The 26705-nt window shown below is 40.1% G+C and overlaps 1 protein-coding gene and 1 long non-coding RNA gene across 4 annotated transcripts; both read right to left on the reverse strand.

Moving 5' to 3' along the window:
* Window positions 1-434: 434 nt before the first annotated feature.
* On the reverse strand, window positions 435-8759 carry pik3ap1 (phosphoinositide-3-kinase adaptor protein 1). 3 transcript variants are annotated; one of them, XM_036215647.1, is made up of 18 exons: window positions 8678-8759; window positions 8226-8267; window positions 7203-7619; window positions 6328-6524; window positions 5986-6133; window positions 5768-5910; window positions 5554-5686; window positions 5147-5343; window positions 4895-5066; window positions 4760-4822; window positions 4426-4686; window positions 4291-4347; window positions 3582-3775; window positions 3431-3503; window positions 3189-3350; window positions 2441-2502; window positions 1849-1943; window positions 435-717 (listed from the first exon to the last, which is right to left on the reverse strand). In XM_036215647.1, exons 1-18 carry the CDS (start codon window positions 8697-8699, stop codon window positions 609-611), a joined length of 2547 nt encoding a protein of 848 aa, XP_036071540.1. In that variant the 5' UTR covers window positions 8700-8759; the 3' UTR covers window positions 435-608. The 3 variants fall into 3 exon arrangements, with proteins under 3 accessions (XP_036071540.1, XP_036071541.1, XP_024152805.1); XM_036215648.1 differs by having other exon boundaries at window positions 1849-1940; window positions 8678-8756; XM_024297037.2 differs by lacking the exon at window positions 8678-8759 and having other exon boundaries at window positions 8226-8589.
* A 12490-nt stretch (window positions 8760-21249) lies between these two features.
* LOC118599736 lies at window positions 21250-26652 on the reverse strand. Its single transcript, XR_004949221.1, has 3 exons — window positions 26487-26652; window positions 23474-23553; window positions 21250-21522 (listed from the first exon to the last, which is right to left on the reverse strand). It is a non-coding gene; the product is annotated as an uncharacterized LOC118599736 (long non-coding RNA).
* Between the last annotated feature and the right edge of the window lie 53 nt (window positions 26653-26705).

Genomic DNA, 26705 nt, shown 5'->3' on the forward strand with positions numbered 1-26705 from the left:
AGCGTCCGTCTGTGAAAAAGGAACTATTGAAGAGATCTTCAGCATCTGTGAGGAAGACCCTCTGTGGGAAGTAATGCTAAGATCCCTCCAGAACTCTGGGACGGGAGATGCTCCAGTGTGCTACCATCCATCCACGGTCCTTCTTGAAGGGGAGTACCTCTCATCCAAAAGTGCTGCAGCAGAACACATCTGAGGTTCCAGGAAATATTAGGATCCCATCAAAGATTCAGGAATTCCCCATCATTCATTTGAATACATGACCTAATTCATTTTAAAGTGAATAAATTAAAAAACCTAAAGATTATCAGGTAACATTTCAACAAACACAACAAGTTCCAAAATAAAAGAAAAAAGTATTTTTAAAACGTATAAAGTCTTTGCTTTTCTTAATTGTTATTGACTAAAATTAATCACATTAACGTCCACATTTGTTATTTTTTACAATGAATTATTTTTTGCTTTAAAACAAAAGACATTTTGACACTTCCTATTACTCACAGCCACACCAGCCAAACTTGATATGTTCAGTTAATTTAAACCAGTTTAAAGTGTTCCTCTGTGAACAGCATCCCTCCTTTCACTGATGACCTCTGGGAGACCCGTGGTCATCACCTCTGGCGGCGAGGGACCGGCGGGGCCATGTCTCTGTTCATCGGCCTGTTAGGAAGCGCTCGGGTCGGGCAGGGTATGTAGCGCTCATGCACCACCTCTGGAACCCTGTGAAAACCAGAATCAGAAGCTGAAGACCAACTCTGAGACGTGTGTGACTCATTTCCAAACACAGCTGAGTGAAAACTTCAGAACAGAAACTTCACCTCATGATTCCACCAATTTCAGGATCACAGCTTAATGAATCATTTTTAAAAAGTGACAGCAAAACTGAATTGACATTTTATATTTATTTTCTGAAAGCTAAAGCTTGAACTTCACTTCCAGCTAAGGTTGTTTCATGTGCATCAGTTTACCCTGTCCTCCTGAAATGAGTCACAGAACCAAGAAGCTGAAATCATGAGGGGCCCATCTGAACTCAGACAGATTTTATTACATAAAATAAATGCAGTAAAAGAAAAAAAAGAAGGGTTTTGAGGTTATTTTTGGATTCTTGAAGGTTAAATCTTTGCTAGCTTAAAAATATCTAAAGACTTCTTCAGTATTTTAGATAACGCGCAGTTGTTGTGTTTCTGTTTGTTCTGTTAAAGGTATTTTTTTAGTCTGAATGTCAGAGCTATCTGCGTCTCATCAAAGCTTAAAGTGTCACTTCCTCCAGAGTTCTGCTTTGTGAAGCTGATCCATTGTTGTGCTGTTTCTCATGTTCTGTATTCTCGTGTCAGCCGTTCACTTTTGAACCTTCCGGATCCTTTTGGTGAATTAATCTGACAGCAATGATAAAGCGTGACAGCTCTGTAACGGTGGCAACATTAACCACACAGATAGATGTTATCAGAGCTTTGCAGCAACTAAAGCACTTTAGGTGTCTTTTGTAACAGTTTTTTTTTTTTTTTACAATAAAATCGTGACATTAAGTTGTGCTAAAGACTCCACAAATGTGACGGTGTAAAATTCAGCAGCTCTTTAGGGTCATATCACCATATTTGGTGGTTGAATCTCACAGAATCAGGAAAAAACCTGAGGAGAGGGTTCCCAAACTATTGATTTGTTTAAATATAAAAAATAGATATAGTTTCTGTCTCCTGTGAAAGCTGTTCTGATCATCTGAGCAGGAAGACACTGAAATGCTCATAAACTGAAAAGACTTTCGTCTGGTCTGCATTGCTTCACTTGTGGGTGAACTCTTGTCAGGCGGTTTTTCTAAAGAATGAATATCTATATTTCAAACTCTGCACTGACCTCTCCGGGATCCGTGGAGGAATCCTGGGCGGAGGAACGGGCAGTGGGTCGGACGGCCGTTGCGGACGTGGAGGAAGACTTTCTGCTGCGTCCTTCTTGGAAAAAAATAAGTTGAAGTGAAACTGAAACTTTTAAAACTAGGATCAAGCGTGAGACTCCTCAGTGAACTTTGCAGGATAAGCATTGCTCTTTAGACGTCAGCTTTACCAGAGCGTGACCTACAGCTTTTCTGATTAGTAATGAATAAAACACATTCTGAAGTTCAAGTTCTGGGCTGAACACAGCTCCCATCTGAAAATGTCACCATAAGTTCAGCTAAACTCAGACAAAATGTAAAGAATTTGAAAGGACTGAGGTTCTTTAAAAACAAGTAAAGGTTAAAGCGCATTCAGACCATGATAAAAACAGGAAAGACGCTTTCTCTTATCATTTGCTCTGAACATAGATGCATAAGTAGAAGTACATTAAATTTTAGGAAATGGAAAACTGAAGTAGAGAAACAGAATAAGCGTCTGTGTGAATGCAGGGCTCGCTGCAGGTTCTGCAGGCGGTGAACCTGAGACAGCAGGAACATGTTTGGTCATCTACTCACCTCAAATTCTGGCTCCGTCCCGCTGCTGCAGCTGAAAGTGCTGAGTCTGTTGCTGTCAGTGCCTGGTGAGACAACAAAGAGTAGACAGCAAACACGTGACTTCCAGCTCCTCTGAGGTTCCTGCGTGTGGTGACCTACCGCGTCATCGTCAAGGGGGTTTCATGTTGTAAGTTTTCTGATCGTAAAGCAGAGAAAAGCAATTTTGGACTCTTCTGCCTTTGAGTTAGTTGAGAGGGGAAATTTAAAATACTAAATGGAGTTGAAATAATTAAAAAAAAACCCAACTTTTCTCTAACCAAACTCAAATAATGTGGGCACAAAAAATAAAAGTAGAAGTAGAAATAAAGGTGGAAAAAATAGCAAGTTAGGATCCGATTGGAACAGATGTAAAGAGTGATCACTTTGTCGTGTGAATTGAATTTAAGTGAACTTTAACACACATTTGAGAGGTAATTCTAAGAAAAGGAACTTTTATTGAACTGAGCAAAATGAGCAATTTATGACTTGAAGACAAAAAAATCATCACAGCAAAAATAAAATATTAAGTGTTTTGGATGATTCTGAATCTGATCATCAGTCTTTGGGTTCTTTCCAAAAGTATTGATTAGATCTGTTTCTAACAACTGGGACCTCTGGGACCCAGAAGTTTCCCTCAAACAGAAAAGCATCACTTAAACAAAAAATCAAAGATCTGAACCAGCCAGCATGAGGGGGGTGAGACACTGACAAGAAGATCTCACAGACTCACTGGATGTGCTGGAGGTGCTGCCGGTTTTCCAGGTGCCTCTCTGGATGGTGTGAACAGGCGGAGGAGGCGGAGCTGAGATTCTTGGCGACGGTTCGTACACGCCGCACTCCAAGTTGGAGCCCCAGTAAAGGTTCCTCTGCAGCGGCGCACTTATCTCATATTCTATGAACACAGGAGGGTCTTCAGACGGAGGTCTGACCCCCAAAATAATCAGCATTTAAAAATTAAAAGTCCAGTCCTACCGAGATCTTTTCCAACCTTCTCTCGTTCTTTGTGACGTCTGGTGATGCTGTCTCTGAGCTTCTTCAGGTTTTCCTTCAACAAACAAACATGAATGAGATGACTGAATGAATCCACACACATCTGGAGACAAAATGCACCCGATAAAATTACCTGCTGATAGCGCAGAGAGCTGGCTCTGCGCTCATGGTCAAACTGCCAAGCCCTGAACTCCTGCACCGCCTCCTCCACAGTTATTTCCCCAACTTTGACTCTCTCTTGCAGAGATATGAGCTGCCTTTGACCTGGGGTCTTCATCCCCGCATAGGGGTCATAGGTGGAGATGGGGGCTTCAACCGCGGGCCGGGCTAAAAAGATGGTCATTTTAAAAGACGGAAAATCAATACTAAAAGAGCAGAAAAAGAAGAACAAACAAAAATAAAATAGTAAACTGGAGCAACCCATATCAATAAAATGGTTTGCTTTTGGTTCTATTTGCATTTTAAATAATTTTTATAATTGTGAAACATACTACAATCAGATTTATGTGTGTTTTAGGCTTCCGCTGCTCAAACATGACAGGACGACAGTCGTGGTAATGTTCTTCTCTGTTAACCAGACTGCAGCAGACCGCTGGGAACATGAGGTCTGATCACCTCAAGTTTTATTTTTGGTTTCAGAGATGCACCGTCTTCCCACCATCAAAGACTTTCAGAGGTTCCAGCTCACAGAAGCCAGGGGCTTCAAAAAGCCTTTGGGTGTTTTAAATTGAATGCATGAGTAACATCTGTGCAATGCAAAGTGAAAGTGTCCTCAGGCTTGCAAAGCAGCAAAAACAGAAGCTCTTCGTCTCACTGGGCTAAAAGACTTAACTGAGTTTTACCTGGTGGATATCCGGCTTCAATGGCTGAGTTTCTTGATACATCTTTATCTGAAAACACTTTAGAAAATATCATATTATTTACATTTTGGTCTTTTTAGAAAGCTGATGTTTTAACTCAAAGAACGGGCTGTATACCTCTGGAGATGTAGGTCTTTCGTTTTTCAGGGTCCAACGCTGACTCTGGCCTGGGCACAGGAGCTGGTGGACGGTTCACAATCGCAGGGTTGTAGGTACTTTTAGCATCTACAATGTCATAAATGTCTTCTGGACAGAGATTGTACGGATTCTCTTCTTCCTCTCTCTCGTCATGAAGGAAGCTGGTCGGTCCATCTCTCTGCTCCTCCTCACTTTGAAGGCTGAGGTTGTTGACCTGCCGGTCTGGAGCTTGAGGTTTTGCTGAAGGACAAAAACCTTTCACTACACACATTAATTTTGAGAAGAAAACAGAGACATTTCAATGAGGACAGACCTTGAAAGAATGTCCTGAGCAAAGCTTCTTCAGGATTCGTATCAACTGCACTCATTGCTTCATCTGGAAGGGAAAAAAAAACATGTTGGTGAGATCGTTCTGGAGGCAGTTTGTCTGTGAAGGACACCAGCTTACACAGATCTTCAGCACACTCCGGATCGATTCTCAGCATGGACTCATAGATGTCCTCAGAGCTGCCCGAATACTTCATCATCATGTCCTGGGAGTTGTTTGACATGGCCTCATAGATATCTCCATCTATGTTCGCTGCATCCTCCAGGTGTGACTTCAGCATGTCTGCTGTCTCCTGGATCAGGTCAGAGAGGTGGAATTAAGGAACAGACTGTCTCCTCGTTATTATTCTTCATGCAGGAAAATAAAACATACAACAAACTCATCCATGAAGCGTCTGAGATCGCCAAAGCCGTTCTTTTCCGCCAGCGTGTTGGGATAGTCTCCGTGCTTGTTCATCACACTATAAGCCTGCAGAGCTCCAGGACTGTGGAGCAGCGTGGTGGTGAGCTTCTTCAAGCCGTACTTGGCAGCAAAATGGAGCAAAGTGGGGACTTCCTCATCCCGTTGATCTGAAAAACACAAACTGTCATCATCTGAACCAACAGCACATGCTGCCGTAGAAATGGCTCGGCAGACAAACGGTTCGGTTTGTGGAGGTTTTCTCATCATCTTGATTTGGTCTTTATCTTAATGTTCTGTCACAACAGCAAATTTGCATCCTCTATGGGGGGGAAGGGAGGTTGTCACAGAGGGAACAGGAAATGAAGAGTCACACTCACTTGCTGACATATTATCTGTTTCAATCTGCTTGACTCCAAAAAGCTGAAGACCGCTCTCTGGCATCTTGGATTTGAGTGATTCATTTAAAATTTCATCCACTGATTCTGTTGCGTTTGATGTCAAGTTGAAAGCCTGGAAATCACAAATAAGTCCCGTAAGATGAGGAACAATAAAAATGACACATTTTTCCGCTGAAATCCAAAGGTACTTCACCTGGCAGATGAACTTGAGAGGATCGGCAGCCTGTTCCAGGTATCGGCTGACTTCCCCCATACAGGTGTAATAGGTGACAGGTGTCAGGCTAATGCAGGACTGCCCGATGTACAGCGTTAGAGAAACCAACCCAGCAGACATTTCTGTGTGACGAGCAGAGGATAAAGATTCCCTGAAGACCTCTAGTTTCCAAGTTAATTCTCCTGTAAAGGTCTTACCTGGAGCGGTGACGCTTATCGTGTACTCATTTTCCATGGTGCCACAAAGCCTTTTGGATCCGCCTTTTTCAGATGAAAACTCCACCTCAGGTCCAGAACCAGCATCGCTTACTTTGGTCGTTAAAACGATAAAAAGTTTCTCCCGTTTCTTTGAGAAAAGTTCAAAAAGACAGGAAATCAGTATATATTATGACTAAATGTTTTTAGAATCATTATTTTAAAGGAACTGATTAAATATACAATATAGGAAGAATCCATGTTAGGTACTTTGACAGCAAATCGCCAGAACACATTAAGAAAAAGTCAAGGATGGAGCTTCCAGGTATTAAGATGGCACCGTACCTCACACTGAATCCTGCTGGGCTGAACAGTCAGACAGGTGAGCTGTTCAGATGGATTCACTTCATCACCTGAAGGCTCCACGTGGGCACTTTCTGAATCTGCTGCTTCCTCAGAGGGGTTTTCATGAGCAGACGGAACAGCCATGGGTGGCTCCACTGCAGCAGCTTCATTTTCACACATGGCCTCGGCTTGTCTACCTTTAAAACCATCAAACTCAATCAGATCATTGTTTTCACCAAAGTCACTAATACATACATATTTCCTAAATATATCTGTCATGCTGATATATCTATATGCTGTGAAGGAACTTTAAAGAGCATGATTGTTGTAAAAGGAAAAAGCCAAATTCTCGCCAGTGCCACATTTCAACAGAGCTGAATAAAACCTGATATTTTATAAACCCTGAACCCATTTGAACAGAACCGCATGAGTGTGATCCAAAAAAGGAAGGAAGATAAAACATCTAGCAACCTTTAGTTTTATCAAATGAGATTTCTGTCTTTTCAGGTTCAGAGAATTAAAGCTTCGAATTAACCCTTTGTTACAAAATATATGTTTTACTGTGAACTCAAACGGCTTACAAACATGTTCTGAAATTGTGAGTTCTAACTTATGGGGTGAAACTGATGAACCATGAAGGGGGACATGTGAGTGGGGCTTCTTCTCTTTATATTGCATTGAAAATGATGTAACAGCAACTTCAAAAAAACCTTTGCAAAAGGGAACTCTACTTAAACCGCAGTGAAAGTACTAAGTTGTCCTAAAAGGCAAATAATTTTAGTGACCATCCCCCCCGTGCTGAGTTCAATGTTAGCTGAAGGGAGTACAGACAAATTTGAGAAGCAAAAAGGGTCAAATTTAGAAAGGTTCCATACTATCAGTCACTGCAGCCATGATGGTGGAAACATAAGTATCAGGCTCATCTTCAGCAAAGATTTTCCTCCAGCTGATCCAGTCCCTGAACGTGTCCTTCAGCACATCCTCTTCAAACACCCCACAGAACAACACCACCACTCTGTGCGGGGGCTGCAGAAATCCCTGAAGGGCTTGCTGCAGGTTCTGCTCTTGTAGCATGTCCAGAAATACAGCAGAGAGGAGCAGCACGACGCATTTGCTGCTTTGGAAATTTGCAAAGTTGTATCCATGGAGCTGATCAGCTGAGCTCAGTGAATACAGCAAAACGGACTTTCTGTGCAACTTGTGAGATTTCAAGACCTGCTGCAAATACGTGGCCCATTCATGTGCTTCAGAAGTGTGGAGAATCAGAACCTCACATGTGGACTCAGAATGACCTGTGAGACAGGACAGAGATCAGAACATCGTTATCATGATCATCAGCTGAACACAGGACTATAGTATCAGAACTGTACAGTGTGTTGGTTTCATGGAGCAACAGGTTGTGTTTACTGTGGTGTGCTGCGCTTCGTGAAGGTGACTGTGGTTGGAGGATGAATGTCCACTCTGTTAGAAATGTGGGTGCAGGGCGGGCAAAGAGTTGAACAAACATTTCAGAGTCAACACTGGCTGGAGTCCTTTGGTAGGACTCGTTAGCGTCTTCCAAAGTCACGTTCATCTCAGCTAACCGTTCATGAACCCTAGCAAAGAGCTTTGCCCTCCCTGTCTGACCGGCCGATAAAGGGAAAGTCTTATCAAAAAAAGAACAGATGAGTCAAATTTAGACTGTCGGAAATTCTTCATGAGCCCAGCTGAAGCACACAGGATGCTAACATTTCAGTTCCTCTTTTTCTGGACGTTCATTTGCCACGTTTCACATATAGTTTAAGGTTTAAAGATTAAAAAATGAAAAAGTTTAATGTTCATCAGTAGTAACTTTGACTTTTAATGCAGAACTAAATTCTAATGGAAAAAAAACAGAGGAAGACTGATGGTCTTCTTACCTGATTTGGTGCTTGAGATGGATTCATTCATGGTTCTGGATTCTGGAAAGGAGTCAATATCAGTTCAGAATGGGCATCATCGCAGAAAGAATTCCTCTGGCTTCTCTCAGGAGCGTCTTTTGTGAACGGACACGTCACTAGCTTTCCCCAGATAGAGCCCTTTGCAGCTTGTATAAATAGCAGCTGTTAATTTCCTGATTTTGGTTGCACTGCCCCACTTCCTGAAACAGTTGAAGAAGTGAGAAAATGCCCCGCTTGCACGTCTGAGTGCAACATGTCTGCAAGTATGTTTGACAGCGTCTCTGTGGTCCGGGCTGATTTAAAGTCAAAGGAGTGGTCTAACAAGGAGGCTTGTAAGACAGAGGATCAAAAGTTAACGAAAGACCTCAAGGTTTGAACAAACAGACCCCTGAGGACACTTTTGCTTTCAAAAGAGAAACGAACAATTGTACCTGTGGTGGGAGTGAGAAGCATCTTTTGTTTTCTCACTTCCCTAAAAAGGTGTAAAGTTTCAGAAGAGCTTCCGATATATGTGCTGCGAGGGTATAGTCCAGTGTTTATCTGCTCCACCTTGATTTCTCACCAAAGTTCATGCTTGTAAAAGTCTGTTTAGACGACACCAGGTCATTCTTCCTCAGGGACTGTAGAGTCTAATGATTGATGATATACTGTTTCATTAATGGAGCTGACTTTTAATTTTTCTGTCTGGGGAAATCAGAGAAAACACTGAGGGCAAGGATTGATTTGAAGATTCTCCATCTAGTTTCTAAATATCTTTATAAACTGGAACTTTCTCAGATCTCCTCAGTCCTTATAAAGCCTCCAGAATCCTCAGATCATCAGGTTCTGCTCTCATATCCAAACCCACCCAATGGACCAGACCTTACGGCAAAGCCTATTTTCAGAAGTGTGATCCTCACCTGTGGAAGAACTTCCATGAGGATCTGAGAGTTTTTGCATCTGAGGAGATTTTTAAATGTACATTAATGACACGTTTTAAACTTAGCATACAATTACAATTACATTAACGCATTTGTCTGTGATGGTTTTCATTCATCCAAGTGGTGTTGTCTTGGAAGTTGAGTCATAGCAACTGGACCTAAAGTCTTCTTCCTTGAAATGTTTCACTGCTGATTAGAGTGTGTTCATCAGTATGAGTGGTGTGCAGTTCAGTTCACATTTGTGTCCTTCAGGGACACCCACATTTCTGCAATTGAGTAGACACCCCTCCTCTTGTAATCCCCCTATCCCAGGCCTTGAGGGTCGGTGGGTCTGTCTCTCTGTTGTGTGAAGGGTTCTTACCATGTATTGCTTATTTATTTATATTTCCTACAAGCAGTTTATGGCTTTTATGGTTTATCGTTTGTACATTTATTACTCTTACTATCTTTTAATCTACACAGTTCCGTCTCAAACTATTAGTCATGGCGTTTCCAACATTTTGATTGTTGTTATTTTTAGTCTGATGTGTTTTATGACTTTTTATTTTTAACCCGTATTTATGTGTCTTCTATGTTCTACGCATGTTGATGAAATATGTTCTACAAATAAAATGATTGACTGAATCTGAAAGCAAATAAAGAAACCAGAATAACAAAATGAACTGAAAGGATTTCAACTCCTGTCGAGTTTGCAGACTAAATGATTGTTTTCAGAAACAGCTCATTTCAACAGAAGATCTTCTCTCACAAAGTCAGAAACACAAATGCTTTGAGTCTGTTTATGTCAGTGTTAAAAATAGAACTCCAGACAAATGTTTGTTATTGTTCTGTATATGAGAAAACGATGATCTTATGACTTAGAAGAAAAACTTTTCTAAACTGTTAAAATATTCTGCAAAGCACACCACGGGCACATGACAGTTACAAACACTAGATGGCAGGAGAGATCTATATGAAGCATTGATGAGTCCAGCTTTTCTGAATAGAAGCAGTTCCCATGAACAAGAACCCGTTTTGAAGAAGTGAAGGTGTTCAGTTTAGTCTGAGTCTCATTTTCAGGTCCAAAAAACACAGAAGATCAGCGGAGAGGAGGTCACCGGGAACCCCAGACCTTCCTTCCCACATCGTCCTCACAGGAACCAGTTAGATTTCCCTTCCTCAAATCTTGAAGGGACGATAGATCCAGTTCTTATGCTATCTGTCACTGTGGACATTTCAACTTTTCACTGAAAAGATAGATTTCATGCATAAATGTTCCTGACAGTTTCAGCTAACATCTGTTCAGCTTCACAGTAACATTACAATTAATTCAGAAATAAATCTAAATTCTTTCTTTATAAGGTAAAGCTGGTTGACATTTTTTGTTGTTCTCATATTTTGATATAATGTCATCATCCTCACGACATCTAAACATTCTTCACGGATTTACATATGTTTACCAATTTAGATTTGATGGTGATGAATGAGCCAATCACAATGAAGAAAAGAAAATCTACCAAATCTCAATTATAAGAACATGATCAGGTATAAATATTTCAATCAGAAAAAGAGCAGAGATGAACGTTTCTCACAGAAACAGATTTAGACTCTAAGTCATGAACGTGATTTTAGTTTCACGAAGCTGACCTTCGTGGTATTTCAACTCAACCGAACAGGAAAAACAAACTCTGCTTCACACAGATCAGCCGTAACCATGGCTGTGGTTTAGGGAGCGTTTGCAGCTGAAAACTTTTCTGTTTTTCATCCCCGTTTCTTTTGGCTGGCTAAGGTTTCACCTGAAGGTTACCACCTATACCTGTGCTTCTCCCACTCACATGGAGGTTAACACCCACTCACCTGTGGTTGTCCGTGGAGTCGTCCACTTGGATGGGTTTGGACGAGCCATATGTTAGTGTCTCTGAGTCCTCCATGTCTGAATATTCTAATCTACTTGGTTGCCCTTTGTCTGAGGTTTATGATTGTTTTTTAAGTTTACTTTGGGGTTCTCTGCCACCTCAACTGCTGCTTCTTGTTATTAAATAATCGGTTCTTCGTCTGATCTTTCCTGCATCTGGATCCCCCTGCACCACCGTGACACAGAGTTCCTGGAGCAGCTTTTCCCACAACAGCTTGAACTTTCTTCAGTAACTTCACCATTGCAGGACATGAGTTTATACACCTGTCTGTGAATTTCAGCCATGAAATCAATTTACACATCCCCGCTTTCCTCCAATAACATGACCAGTTTAACCTCCTTCCCCGATGCAGACCCTGGGATGGCTGCAGCAAAAGTTCACCCCCGGACTTCTGAGGCCGCCTCTGAAGAGCAGGGCGATCCATGACCTGCCCTTAAGTACAATTTCCTGTGGAAAAAGAATTCCCTAATTTCTTCTAAATCTGCCATTAGCTACCATAAGCATGACCGTCCCGTCACCTTTTGTTTGGGCTCCCTTGAAACCACTATCTATTAGGTGGCTCAAACCAAATCCCTGTAGCCTGACTTTAATAAGAGAACATTTTTGCTCCAATATTTTAACCTTGTTATCCAATATCCTGTCTTTTCGTGGCGTGTTTTCAGCAAGCCTGCGCGCAGAGCGTGCACTGCGCAGACTCGACATTGCTGCAAGCGTGAACATTTGCAGTGTGAGCGTTCTGTGGGTCTGAATCCATCTGAACAGCAAACAGCTTGAATTCGGGCCCGTCTGTCCTGCGCCTGCAGGTCAGCTACGCAGGCTAAACATGCGTCTGCATGCAAGCGGTGCAGGTTTACAGGAAAGTTTCATTTTTTGAGTGTAATTGTTTCACTCCTGGGCAGGGATTTTGCACGTTAAGTTCCCTCATTGTTACTCGGCTCTAACATCTCTTTTATAGCTGACAGTCATAATTACTGCTGCAGCTACGCGCAAATTGATTTGTGCAAATTTTCCAAACTATGTTTGATTTGACGAACATCTCTGTGGCTCCTGGCTGAAAACTTTCCATGAAGGTAATTTTCTGGGAGTCGGAGATATTCAGCTTTCCTTTAACATTGATGGCAGTGCATTTTTCCCCTTGAAAACAGTTTCATGAGCTCCTGGAATGCGCCGCGCTCACAGAGAAATGTTTAATTGCAGAAAATGTGCAGAAGTCGGAGTGAAGAATAACTCCGGGGCAGGAAGGGTGGAGGCATAGCACTTTGCATTCAGAATGGCAGCGGCCATGGTCATGTTACCATCTCGTTTACTGTACTTCCCCATCCCGGGTAAGCTCTACCTCGTATCTGCTCTGCGTCTGAGCTTCGACTGGAAGACTTTAAAGTGGAGGAAACAGTAACAAAGCCCAGTCCGAGGACACAGAGCTGGTTCCTGAAATGGAAAACTGAAATGGGTAAAAGGGTCTGGAGCTGAAATGTTTTTTGGTGATAGCCTGAATAAGAAAGGAACTTTGTTGGGTTTCTCATTGAGAGTCACCAGCAGGGCTCATTGTGATAAGGAAATACGTCTAACGTTACCTGATCTGGTATAATGTGGACCAATTACCACTCCATTGCACTTCATTACAGGACTGTAATAGGGCCGGGGGTCAGAGCTTGAGATGGAAAATTGAGGCGTCATTGATAATATGATAAAAACTGACAGTGAGAGGCCCCTCCAACAAATTATTGAAATTTACAGTTGATAGGGAAACACTATAACCCCATTTGGTGGACAGCTGGCAAGCACTTGTACAAAGCAGGTCTTCCAGGACAATGAAAGGCTTATGGAGAGCAAGAAATCCAAAACTATCAGGGAATAGTTTGAGGCTACCTCTCAGAGGCCTTTTGCACCAAGAGTTCATGCATTTGACCTAAAAATCACCCAAACAACCCTTTAAGACATGGAACATGAAGAATCTTAGTGAAACGACACTGAAGTCCTGCTAAAAATATATATACAAAAACAATGTTGTTTTTGGGGCAGGAGAGCAAAGAAGAGAAGAGCAGATGCTGACAAGATCCAAGTCTGTGTTTGTTCCGTCCAATCAGGATCTCCTGAATAAATAAATGAAATAAACTGGAGCCAGACATGCATTTTCACTCCATCAAGGTAATCAGATTCTGTTTACTTCAAGAGGAACTATTCTAAAATGTTATTAAAAACTTAAATGGAGTTTAGGCGTGGAATAACGAGGCACATGAAATCGTGAGCAAACAGCAGGATAAGATTCCAATTACTATTAAACAAGCGCCGCCTGGACTATAAAGAGGAGCTTCTCCTGTCGGCCTTCGTTGGAGAGAACATTTTTACAGAGGCAGGAAAAACTGTCTCTCTTTATCAATTACTCAGAGATCCATTTCCAACGTCCATGTTCGTGAGGAGGTAATCATGTCCTGCTCAGTGGTTTACAGGTTACGTTCCTGTATGCTTAAATGTGTGATGGGCTTTAAAGCTTTTTGTTTGAATTGGTCACGTTCCTGCAGCGTCTTCTGAAGGCTGGAACTCATGTTTCCGCTGCAGGAAACATAATTTATGAATCATTTAGACCAATCAGGTTTATCTCTGCTATCTAAATAGGCAGAATACCAAATGCTCATCGATCCAAACCGTCCTGGAGAAACTTATCAAGCATCCATCATCAACTGCTATTCAAACATCGTTTTGCTTCCGTCTCCAGTCTGCACACGTCTGAATTCACTGCAGCATGATAAGACAGTCAATTTGGATGTCAACTTTGGCTAAAGTAATCACACTGTCCCTCAGATAAGTCTGACTTTATTTATTTCTATGAAGTCTACTTAGAGATAATGGTCTCATTTTGCAGAGGAGTTTGCTGGCTGCCCTCATTGTACAGTAAATGTGACAGATTGTGGCTTCATTAGGATTCATCAGGGTGACAAAGATGAACTCATGAGATGAATGAACAAAACTGGGAATCAGCCTGAAAAACCTCCCAGAACTTCTTTTCAGAATGTTTCCTGAACTAAAGTATCACATAAATACAAACTAGAGTATTTTCAGGAAAATAACATGAAATAATACAAACAATTATAAATGAACATCTGAGGAGAAAAAGTAAAATTAAAAAGTACTTGTGTCTCATTTGCTAAACAAAATTCAAACAAACAAAAATAAAATCAGTACACGTTTTCGTTTGGTCAAACCGCACTTTCTGTGAAAGGCACCAGACTCTGGAATTTTCTTCACGCTCATTATGTGTTTCTTAACATTAACTTGTTGTTTTTTTGTTTTTTATTAGCTTTTTTGCAAAAAAAAAAAAAAAAAGCTCATCTGCAAATGAGCATCTGTTGAAAGCATTATTATACAGGTACAGGACTGCTGTTTCATAGTTTTTTTTTTTTTACATCTTTCCATGTTCAAAAATAAATGAAATTCAGAAGATCCTTTTAAAGAAGCTGTACAACAGCAGTGATAGTCACATGACAACAACAATCATCTGTAACCTCCTGAAGAACCGCTTCATTTACAGAAACTTTTTTCAGCACGAACTGTGCTTCTTCAGAAATATTTATAAAGTTGCTTCTCTGTTGTGAAATGATTATTTAAGGTCAATTTCTGACTCAATTTTTTGCACATTTTTTTTATTGTGGTTCTGTTTTTAATGTATATTTATTCTTGTTTATTTCTTATGTTTGTTTTGTTTTTTACTATGCAGACTCCATGAATGGCCAGAAAGGCGCTTTAAATAAAATGTATTATTATTATAATAACTTCTCCTTTTTATTTGTCTTTTGTAGTTAGTTTGTTCAACCAAGCAGCTTCCAGAGTGACCTCTGACCTCTTAGCTGATTCTCTGTGAATTTTTTAATCATTTGAATGAAACAGAAGGTGGAAATGGAACGAAAACCAACAAGGGACTGAAATACTGTTTATAGCTGAAGTAAAAATGTGTTATAAATGACTAAAAGCTGATGAAAAACCAAATACTTTGTCTGTCAGTTCATCGTCCGCTCCTCCTGCCTCTGACAGACATGCTGAGGGCTTTAAGGAACATTAGGAATATTTGATGACATTTCTGTGATAACGGCGTGAACTGGAGGGTGACAGCTGTGCAAAGGTCATGAACTATGTGAAAGAATAAAAACGAAGGGCAACAGAAGATATGGATAATTAAATATGAATGTGATGAGGATGCAACTGACACCAAATCTGCTCTGTTACATGTTGGAGCGGCTCAAGGTTAGATCAGACTGACAGTTTCAGTCTGATTAGCCGGTTTGTTAACTAGGAATGTTTAAAAAATCAGCCTAAATAATTCCTTAAAGTCTTAGCTCATCAAAATATAAAAAGAGCCTTCTAAAGCAGTTTGAATATCAGTAATCATGTTTTTTTTTTTTTATTTCTATTACTTTTTATGGTCAGAGTTGCAGTAAAATCCAGGATCTTGCAATTCCCCAACGTGGCACAAGAGGTCAGATTTTAGCTATAAATTCCAGGTCTGCAGTGAACCCACAGCTCCTGTGAGCAGACATCATCTGATCATGGAGGCCCGGTTCAAAAAGCCGTCTGCTGAAGTAAGTTTAGCTGAAACGGGAGGATAAATTCAATGAAAGCTGTTTAAGTAAATGTGAATGCATGAATAGAAATTATTTAAATTCTTAGCAAACAATTTTTATTTGGTTTAAAATATTTTTTTAAATGGCTGCACATGACAAGAGCATAGCTTGTCATTTTTAAAAGCAGAATTTATATGATTTTTTGAGAAAGAAAAGTTAATTTGAGACATTTTTAAAACCAACTTCCTATGTTAATAAATGCATGTCTGCAGTCCTTTAGAAACACAGTGTTGTGATTTAATTATTACATTTAAATATACAAATACTGCATTCATATAACACTCAGTATTTTACAATAAAGAGAAAATTTGATTTAACAGAATGTAATGCAGAAAAAGTCAGGAAAAATGAGCTTTTGTAAATTGGTAAAAGAATATCAGACATGACGTCCAATTTTTCTGATAAGCATAGCGGCTCGGTTCAAAGCTAATTGTTTTTGTTGGACAAACATTAATGAGACCAAAAACTAATAAGTTCATTCATGTTTGGTATGTTGTGGAAATAGATTCTGACGAGAGTCACATAATGAGAGCGCAGTAGTTCTAATGAATTTTGCAGGGAAGATTTCCGCCGACTCAGCACCAGTCTGTGAGGGCGTTCATTTCTTCTGCAGGAACGGAGATGCAGGTTTATCACTCTGAGGATTAAATCAATAAAGATCTCCTGTTGTCATCTGAGTGAACTGAATTTCTCCTAATCTGTCTGTAACGACGATTCCATGTCAGCGTTAACAGAAGATTCTTCACAGCTTTCAAACACAATGATGGAGATCATCATGGTTGTGTTCATATAAGCAGATGCTCTCCACTTCTTCAAACTTTCCTTTTCATTTTGAGTAGATCTCTAACTTTCAGCAAATGGCACAGAGAAGACGTCCGTCCAGACAGACGAGCGTTCCACTCCCCACTTTTTAACAAGCATAGTAATACATCAGTCAAAAGCAATAATTTTACTATTAATGAAATTCCAATTTGCCTTCAGTGCATTTCACGTTGACATTTTCCACATTGCAACAGTGCTTTGATAAAGTTTTTAAAATGCAAAAACGCATCTAAGAGGCTAAAGAGCAGGCCGGGTGTCAGCGTGCCTGGCAGAGGACTATGGTACTTCATTTTTATCGCCAGGCGCCTCAGGCCCAGGAAGCCTGAATGTTAACATTGGCTCCATTTTCATTATCATCACATGATTATGGATTTTACTGCATTTAGCTGATAATACAACTGGGAGCTCACCTTAAAAGAAGTCGCTCGGAGGTTTCATTTCTGCCCAAATGAAATTTTCATTTGACAAACAAGTATAATTAGGCTGCACTTCTTGTTCAGTGTCAGTCTGTTTTCTGATTGAACTTAGACCAATTTGCTGCCACTAAATGAGTTTGAATAATTTCCATCCTGAATGTCTGGGGGACATTAGCTTTAGGAGTGCTAAGTAGCAGCATCCTTTTTGAAGTTGCTGATGATTTGATGCCACCCCTGTCTACCTGTCCGTGCCGCAGCTTACTTCAAAGTTAGCGGCAGAAAAAGCGTTTCCACGCGGCGTACCTGGGAGTACAATAAGGACCTGAAAGTGTTTTTCTGGGGTCTGCGAGGCAAAGTGAAAATGACTTTAATAAGTGTGTAATGCACTTCGTTAGCTTCAATGCTCCTTGCTGCTTCACTTTATTTCTTTCATGTGTCCGTGTTTATTGTAGTGAATGAGCAGATTTGTTTCTGCTGAACCTGTACAACTAAAAACTAATACTTTTCTATCAGTTTCATTAAAGCTGCTAATTACAAATTAATAGGAATTATGAGGGCAGCTCCGGCACGCGCAGTAGTTTCTGATATAAAGAGTTTAACGTGCTAAACAAGTTCAACAGAAAGGATGTCATTTACATTATTATTATTATTATTAAAATATGGTATTTATGTCCTCTAACAGCAGAAACAGAAAACAGCTGCAGATTATAAACAGCAGTGTAAAAATGCAACTACAAGGCCAGACGCTGCAGGCTGCTGCAGATGCAGGGAAAGCATTTCTGCCTAATGGATTCGGGAGATGACCTCTAATCTCACCAACAGCTAATCCAGTCATCCTCCAAATAAGTAAACACCAAAGTGAAGCACAGAAAAAAAAACAGGCGGGGTCTCAAATGAAGCTCATATCCATGAGGAGGAATGGGGATTCTGACAATGTGATTAAGTAATGGCTTCAAAATGTGAATGTGAGGATAAAAAAGAAGAACTCAGAGTTTATGAGAGCTGGATGTCAGTAAAGGAATTACATTTCATTATCAAACCGAGGAAAATTTCTGCTTTAAACCAGAGAGAAGGATGTAAACGCAGGTGATCTTCAACCAAACAGCTCCCTGCAGGATCATTTTCCCATGAAGCTATGCTGCGTACAGCAGCAATGCACACTCAAAGGCAAAAATATGGTTGAAAAGAGCCACAAAGACACACAAAACTGCTCTACTGCTTCCAGGAAAACTACAAATGTTGATGAGAAGGTGGAATTTGACTAACCTGACCCACAGACTTTTGCACATCTGTACAGTTTCAGTCCAAAAATACATCCAGAATTATACACTGGTAATAATACACTAACAAATGAGGAATTTTGAAGAGTCATATATGAAAATACACATCAACTCAACAAACAACTCAGTGAAAATATTAATTGAAAAAGTGTTAAGCCTTATTTATCAAAAATCAGAAATAGTTACAGATTTTACAGAATTATTTTCTTAGAAAAAGTTGAAATAATATTTCCATAAAATTACGTGTGTTATTTTAAAACTGATATTGTTTTGTCCTTTTAGTGGCACAAATATCATTTTTTTGAGTTTATAATTTGATGTTGAATTTAATTATTTCATTTACCAGCTTCAGTTTTATCAGCAGCTGAAAACGCGTTCATTTCTGTTGCCACGGTGACGTGTTATAGACGGATGTGGAGTTTGCGTGTCAGAAAAGCCTGACGTCTGCAGTGATGATGAAGACCTCAGCACCTTCCTGTGAAAATGTTGGTGCTAAAATTACAAGAAACCAAACCAATTTAAAAAAAATCGATTCTGTTTCGGAAAATGAAATACAGTTTGGATAAACAAACGTGATGACAAATCCCAAAGCTTTAACCCAACAAATGAACTAAACGCTGCATTCACATCCAGACCTCATTTTCCTTTACATATAATACTTAGAAATCATATGCATTAATACTTAAACAAATATAAATATCCTTCTAATGTTTTTTTTTCTTTTTTGTTTGTTTTGGAAGTAACGTTAGTTTATGCAGCTTGATTTGTTTGAGTAAAAGCACAAAGACAGGATTCCCACCATCTCTACACTTCAGAGGCTCAAAATGAAGCTCTCTAACCTTGACAGGTAATTACAGAAGATTGTCAGTCACCTTTGTTCATTAACAGCAGTGCAAACAAAAAGTTTTGGAAGTCATTAGAAGAAGTTGGGGATGATTCGTTGTCTCTCTGGATAAGGTTTCCTGAAGATTAACGCTCCCTTAAGCAGCTGCACCAAAGCAAACAGTGATAAAGTGAAAATCAGATTTGCGTATCAGCATTCCAGCTCAGTTTGGATCTCTGTCCGTAAAAAAAGCTGCTTAGCTTTGGCAGCTCCGGCTTCCGAGGCAGGAACTCCAGGCCGAGGCCTCCTCAGAAACCATGGAAACGCTCCACGGCTATACGTTTATCCCACAGGGGTTATTAGAAAAGATGGCGTGTTATTGCTGCTGAGAGTTTATTCAGCTTCAATAAATATCCAAAGTGTGCGTCTGCTCAGATCTCAGGTGAGTGACAGGTGGCAGCTACAGGCAGCAGCAGAGCGTTTGTTGGTTTAAGCGTGTTTCCTCTCTTTGAGTGACTGATCTGTAAAGGTACACATGAAGGCCCTCCTTCAGCCATGTAGACACAGCACTTCCGTGGAGTACACAGCAAAGCCGCCCCCTCCCTGAAACTTTAAACTGTGAGGGTGGGGGGGCACGGAGGGAGGATGGGGGAGTCAAACAAATGCTGGAGAGTTTGCCCACACCAACAAGCTCCTATCTCATTAACAAACCGCTGAAATAAAAGAGCGCTTTTTTGGCTCACAGCTATAAAAAAATTATCATAGTGATGATGTTCCTCAGCCGTCAACAGAGCTGTGATAACGTTGTTTGATGATGACTTTCCCATGAATGTTAAGCAGCCGCCGCGGCGGAGGAAAGGAGCTTATCAGCGCCTAATGCCCATCTCTAATTCCTGCCCTTCTTGAACTAGCCATTTTCTAACAGCGTTAACTGTCAAATTTACATCCCGTCTTAATGCCACTAAAGAGGACGGGGATGAAGAGTAAATGACAGCAGTGTAATGAGGAAGGTAAGGCATTCCTTCCACTTTCTCCGAGGAGACTTTCCACAATGCGGGGGCTCTCCCCGCCTGATGGAGAGGTTACCTGTGAACTGAGGTTCAGAGGAGCTTGATTAGTTACAGACTTTGTCAAACAGGAAAACAGGATTAAGGAACGGCACGATATTCTGTAAATGAAGAGAGCTTTCCAGAAACTAAAGAACAAAACAACTGTTTTAACAGAACGGAAGATTTCAGTCTGATCCACGATTCTGTTTGTCACTTCAATAGAAATGCTGTTTGTTAATATTCTTATAATATCTTTAAATAATTGATGTTCTTCTTTCCTCTTTCAGAAGTTTGTTTGTGGATCTGCACCGTAATTGGAATAAACTAAAAACAGATACATTTAAATTGGAAAAATCATTTTATAATTTTAACAGTTAAAACAAAATAAGTATAGAATCTCTTCAGAGAAAAGGAGCGATCCCAAAAGCAAAACAAACTACACATGTCATGGTAGTTAGTGTGTTAAAGGTTTGCATTATGAAAACATTTAACATTTAGACATTTATGAATTTCTTCTGCATAAAAAGACGAAAACATATGTTTTCTCTGTATTTCATCCTTTCAACAGGCTGTTCTGACGGACCGTCATCCAACCTTTTACAGCCTTTGATATATCAGAGCTCAGCGGCTGCAGCGCATAATGAAACAACAAAACATTACATTCAGGATCAGCACATTTCTACATGGCCTTATCTGTGAAATGACCACTTTAATTACTTATTTTAAATTTGCATTTTGTGCATTAAGTCAATTAAAAAAGCAGAACAACCTCAGGAAACAATCAGTCAAATATAGAAATGAGAAAATGACCAGCGTCACCGTGAAAGAATAAAGGACTGAGGCCACAAACGTATGTGGAATGTAGAACGATAGAATAAATCATTTTTTATGAAAAAATGTTTTCTTTTTTCCCACTTAAGTGCTTCAGTCTTTTTTCAGTAAATGTCACCCACCAAAAGTTTTGTTTTCTTTAGGTGTAATTTCACATTTAAATCTCCAAACCCAGATACACTTCAGGAAACGCCATCAATATTAGAGCAGAATATCAACTGCCAGAGAAATAAATGCACAAAATAAAAATGTAAACTGCCTAATATACACATTTCCTAGAGGAAAACCTCTTAGAATTAATAAAAATGATGGAAAGCACATTAATGAACGTGATTTATAAATAAAAATAAATATTTTAAATTCTATTTTAATTTTTAGATAGAAAACTGTGACAACACAGAAGAAAGGATGTTTGTTCCATCTGTGTTGCTGTAATCAACCATGGGGGATCGTATGAATATGTAGTCCATTTCATCCGAGGGGTCGGACTCTGGTGAAGCGGGCCAGCAGAGATGAAATCTGCGCTCATCTGATTGGACCACAGAAAGATTCAAACTGAGCTCATTTCATGCTGATCTGGCCGCCTCTAGTGAAACTATCCAAAAGCCGAGCAGCTATAATGATCTGCACAGACAACACACAGACGTGGGAATTACGGTGAAGGGCCTTCTTACCTTTGAGAGGAAATATTTCAATTTAAATGTATCACTTCATCAAGATAAGATCCTCCTGCTTTGGAGCCCCAGATTACACCAATTAGATAGCAAATATGTCGAACTAACTGCAAATGAACAAATGTTTTATGCCTCACTTATCTGACTACATTGCTGATAAACGTCAATTTCCCTGAAATGACTTTACTGAGACCCAATCAAGCTAAAGATCTGGCCCAGATCAGAAACGGATTCACGCTTTCATTTGTTTTTGCAGCAGAGTTTTAATGAAGCAAAAGGAAATACTCTGCAACAGTTTGGCCCCGCCCACCAATTCATTTGAATTGAGCATTTTCTTACTGCCTGTTTAAAATGAATCAATTGATATAATGTAAATACAGCATTTCTGAGAATATTCATGGATTTTGGTTTGTTTTACTACATTTTTTATGTCACCCCCCCCAGCATAGTTTCTATCATTGACTGTATAAAGAGAACTGGACTGAGCGAGTTAGATGTCACCCATAGAAAACGACTTACTCTTGGTTCCAACCAAATGAAGTCAGTTCAGCGATATGTCTGTTGCCATGTTGGAACCAGACATCCTCAGTAAATGTCGGTCCAAGTCTACATTTCTATGGCAACCACTCTCTCTAATCAGTAGTGAGCATGTTAGAAGGACACGCCCCTTCCACTGAAAGAAGGCTCAGGAGAATCTGTCAATCAGATGCTTTGATCAGTTGACATAAAGCCACCTACTTATATTTAGGCATCTGATTGGTCCGTTTATAACTTCAGTAACTTGAACTACAGAAAAAAATCTCGTGAAAAAAATGAAGACTATCAAGAACATGTTAAAAAGAATTATCAGAGCAAGAATTGTTATTCTGACAAATAGAATGACAGAGTAATAGCTGTTTGTTTCTCTATTTAAATCTATGGGATTTCAGATTTTGGGGAGCAGCGGGTACTTCCTGTTTGGAATGCGAAGGTGGGGAGGGGTCACTCAGTCCAGTTCTTGATATACAGTTAGTGGTTTCAAAAACTTCTATCCATCCTCACTCCTTCCTACTTTTTAAAAACCTTTTTTTATGTCTTTTATACAGATTTGTCTCAGTCTATTTTAAATTTTCTAAGTTGTCTTGCTTTAGACGGGAAAAAATAATGATTTTAGATTGACTGACAATGCTTAAGCATCGATAGATACGTTGCTGTTTATGGGATCTTTGTAACAAACTGGCTTTCATGTAATTTATGCTTTCATTTGTTACGTTTGTTGTTCAGTCTAATGCAGGAAATAAATGAATCATTTTAGGGCTATACATGAAGGTTATTGTAAACTGATTAATTTGAACTTTTATTGAATACAAATCTAAACCAAATCCAACGGTCTTAGACCACCCAAGGCTGGAATAGAATAACAGATTATTTATTGTTAATCTTGGTTTATTAAGTTTCAACAGGTACTTGGTTATTAAAATTGTACATTTCACCAGTAAATGTTATCAAGGATTCCAGCAGTCACCATTCACAATGTGAAATTCTGAAGTTTTTTCCTTAAAAAAAGCTCAAATGTCCGTTTTCACTGTTAAAATTACAGCCAAATGTTAAATAATTGATAGAACTACAATAACAAATGAATTCTGACAATACTGTTATGATTAGCTTAGCACAGCGTCAGTAATCCTTTCGGCATTTCCGTGCACTTTAAGTGACTACACATGTTTTTTAAATAAAGTTTTTTATTTAACAGGATTGTTCGGCTAAAGACCACCAAACCAGCCAACCAGCAGCATCTGAGCTCTGCCTGTGGGCTCCATAAATTTGACAGAAGAGTGCTGATGAATCTCATCAGTTTAATGTGTTTATGCTCGCTAAGCCCTAAAAGCTTATTACTGTTCAATGGAGTGCTGCAAAGTTACCTCATTTCCCGCCGTCGTCTCTCAGCGCACCGGCTTCTCTGGGCTCTTCTGCCAACATGGACTCCCAACAACCCCGCAGCCTGTGGAACACACCAGGCACGCAGTGTCTCTCTGATTTGTGTAATCGGGCAGAGAATGGGCTCTGACAGAAATACAAGGCGTGCAGATTGGAAGGTTTTCCTTTTTTCCACCTTAAATACAACCCCTGACAGTCTTCCTCCACATTGATCCCCTTTTCCAGCCTTTTCCTCAGTAAGTACTTCAGTCTTATCTTCTCTGCCTCCACCTTAACCAGCTCATATTCCAACCAGCTGCCTGTGTGACAGCTAGCACCCAGCATTAATTAAAATGTCATGGCTCCAAATCAATGTGGTGAAACAGTTCAAACCCAGCCCAACGCCACTGCTGTGATAAGTGCTTTTGGGGTGACAGGTGAGTCCAAAGACGGAGACGCCACAGAACGCTGTGACAGAATCACCCAGAGAGAACATGGAACATTAAAATGGATGACCCCCCCCCATGTGTTACTTCATTGCTCACAATTGAAAATTATCCACACTGTCATGAAGTGCTCTGCACAGAACTGACAGATCCAGAAAGTCAGCAGCAACCGGCCAGGAGGCTGGATGCTGGAACCGCTCAGCGCTGCGTCCCAGAAGCACGAGAGGAACCCGACGAACACGCTCTCCTGAGGAACTGATCACTGCAGTCCTGTCATGGTAATGCACCTCATCTATTATTATTACTAAACCAGTTCCAGACGACCTGAGTCACAAATGATCCACAGAAACAGAAGAGAAGTGCAAATCCTCCTGGTATAGGGGAGTTTCTGGTTGATTCTGAACTTTGTGTGCGTTCGCAGAGACTCATTGACAGGCGGCGTTCAGAGGCACGGCTCAGGACACGGACAGAATGTGACAAATTCTGTCAAAGTAAATATGCTTTAATAAATGAATTAGCTTCATAAATAATGGCTGTAATGACATTTTAGGGGACAATAAGCCTAAGCGTTGTCAGGAAATAGTTGATGTATGAGTTTCATGCCTCAGCGCTTCCTCAAAATGAATAGGCTTGGGAAGATAGCAGGGGCCTGCAACCAGCCTATTTCCTCAAATTATCTACTTGTTGTCAATTTGCACAGTGGAATTACACATGCAAATTGGACTGCCTGCACAAACACCACTTGGAGATGATAAAAACAAATTAACAAAGGCTATAGAAGGAGGATTTATTTCACTGGCTAACCCAGGTCAAGCAATACATGTATTTTACGATTGTGTGTACCCAATTTTGGTGTAATTATATCAGCAAATTATTCTTTGTAATCTTATTATTTTTCCCCAACCTTCTCCTTACACACATAATTACCTTCCCACGTCTCCTCGCCAAACCTCAGCATGCTTCTGCATCACGCCGGCCAACTTTAATCTGATTCGGGTTCAGTTTTCTCACCTCTCAGCGGCAGAGACTCAAACGGGGGGGAAAGGTCAGCAGTTTAGTAACACTGTTTAGTGCAACTGCTCAGCAACTGAGCCGACGAGTGAACGCAGCCCAAGCTGCAGTGTTAAGACATATATAATCACCTCTTAACATCATCCCTCATACTGGGAAGGAAATGAAGAGTCCTAGACCTCCACGTTTGCTATTAGATATCTCATTTACTTTGTACACAGAGTGCTAATCTCTGCTAATGAATTCTGCCACACCAGCCAGATCCAGATGACTTTAAATTATTACCACTCACACAGATACGCCTTTCCTCATTTGAGGCTCAATTTGGCTGGCTGGCAAAAACAGTCTGTCACAGTAAGATACTAATAATTAGGGTTTTAAGATGATTAGTTTATCTCTGTGCTCTTACAGTCCTGCCTCTTTTCCAGCACGGCCAAAACTTAATACGAGGCTCTAAGTTTTAAAACGCCAACTCCAAATTACCAAGAAATGACAGAAATAATGAACTGGAGGACGTGCCAGGGAGCAGGGAGGAGGGAAAGAGGGGCAGGAAGACGCTCGGCAACAAAGCTGAGGCATCAATTCATGTGTGAAATAGAACACAAAGGCTGGTAATCAATAAAAACAAGATTCAGAAGAAGAGTAAAACCAAAACAGCGTTAACCAGGCTTTGTGGCTCTCATTTACATCCAATCTCTGATGTGCTCATAAACTTGTCACGCGCTGTAATTAAAGTCCCAGCGAAGCCGCGGCCTGTAAACCACTGCAGGAGATACCATGGTCACATGACTGGCGTGACGTTCACAGAGCATTATCACACAACTTTGACTTCATTTTAAAAACAAAGACAGAAACTTTCACACACAATAACCAAATGTGCTGTTTGTTTTAATTTAGTAAATAATTACAAATATATAATTCCTTTACTCTGTGATAAACATGCAGACCAATATATTCTCTAAATTTTTCTCATTTTAGAAAAAAGAAAAATATACTTATTTAAATCATATTAAAACAATAATGTCATAATGATCAAAAGCAGAGACGAGCCGACTGAGTATTATATTATATTTAACAGTCTGTTAATTTGATTCATTCTTTTTGGGTTTTTCCAATAATAACGGCTTTAATTAAACAGCTTAGGGTTAAGTTATGTTTACAGAAATTATACTATAAACTGTTACTTTTAAAGAGATATTATTAGATATTTAGTAAACCCTTTAAAATAACCTTTTCTTAAATACTCTGCAGTTACTCATCCCGTTCTTTACATTTGCATGGCAAACAAACGCGGCTGTAATTTATGTAGGAGTGGAAGTCCATGCAGCACAGAGGCGCAGTGAAAGAGCAATTTAAGCGGAGCAGTGTGCGCCAGGTCCGCAGGCGGCGCAACATTTGCATGCTAATCATTCTAATAAGAATGTAACGCCCGCAGCGCTTCCTGCAAATGGAGAGCTACTGGTCAAAGAAGGAGGCTTATCGCAGCCGGAACATGACACAAATACAGCTTCACATTTGAAGGATTCCTGGAAATTCTTGGACCTGCAGTCTGTCTGCTCACCTCCATTACAAATGCTCCAACAACAGTTTTCCGCATCATTTCAGGAGCTCTAAAAAGCTGCTTCCTGGTCATGTGTGAAGGAAGGCTGTGAAAAAAATCATGAAAACCAAAATTCAAAATTAAAACCAAAGTTATTTCTGAAGTCGTTTAACTTTAACGGATACTTAGTGGTTTTGTTTCATCAACAGCTGATTGGACAATATCTTCCCTCCTGCCCCG

Source organism: Oryzias melastigma, linkage group LG15, assembly GCF_002922805.2.
Source record: "Oryzias melastigma strain HK-1 linkage group LG15, ASM292280v2, whole genome shotgun sequence".
NCBI classification, from domain to species: Eukaryota; Metazoa; Chordata; class Actinopteri; order Beloniformes; family Adrianichthyidae; genus Oryzias; species Oryzias melastigma.

What these genes read in the sequence shown, in the direction of transcription:
- pik3ap1 (XM_036215647.1), bottom strand. Translation starts at nt 8,699, where the DNA reads ATGCTTCTCACTCCCACCACAG. An exon ending in CCAGCAGGATTCAGTGTGAG is followed by an intron (nt 6,134 to 6,327) that starts GTACGGTGCCAT and finishes CTTTTCTCAAAG; the next exon opens with AAACGGGAGAAACTTTTTAT. An exon ending in GGACGGAGCCAGAATTTGAG is followed by an intron (nt 1,944 to 2,440) that starts GTGAGTAGATGA and finishes TTTTTTTCCAAG; the next exon opens with AAGGACGCAGCAGAAAGTCT.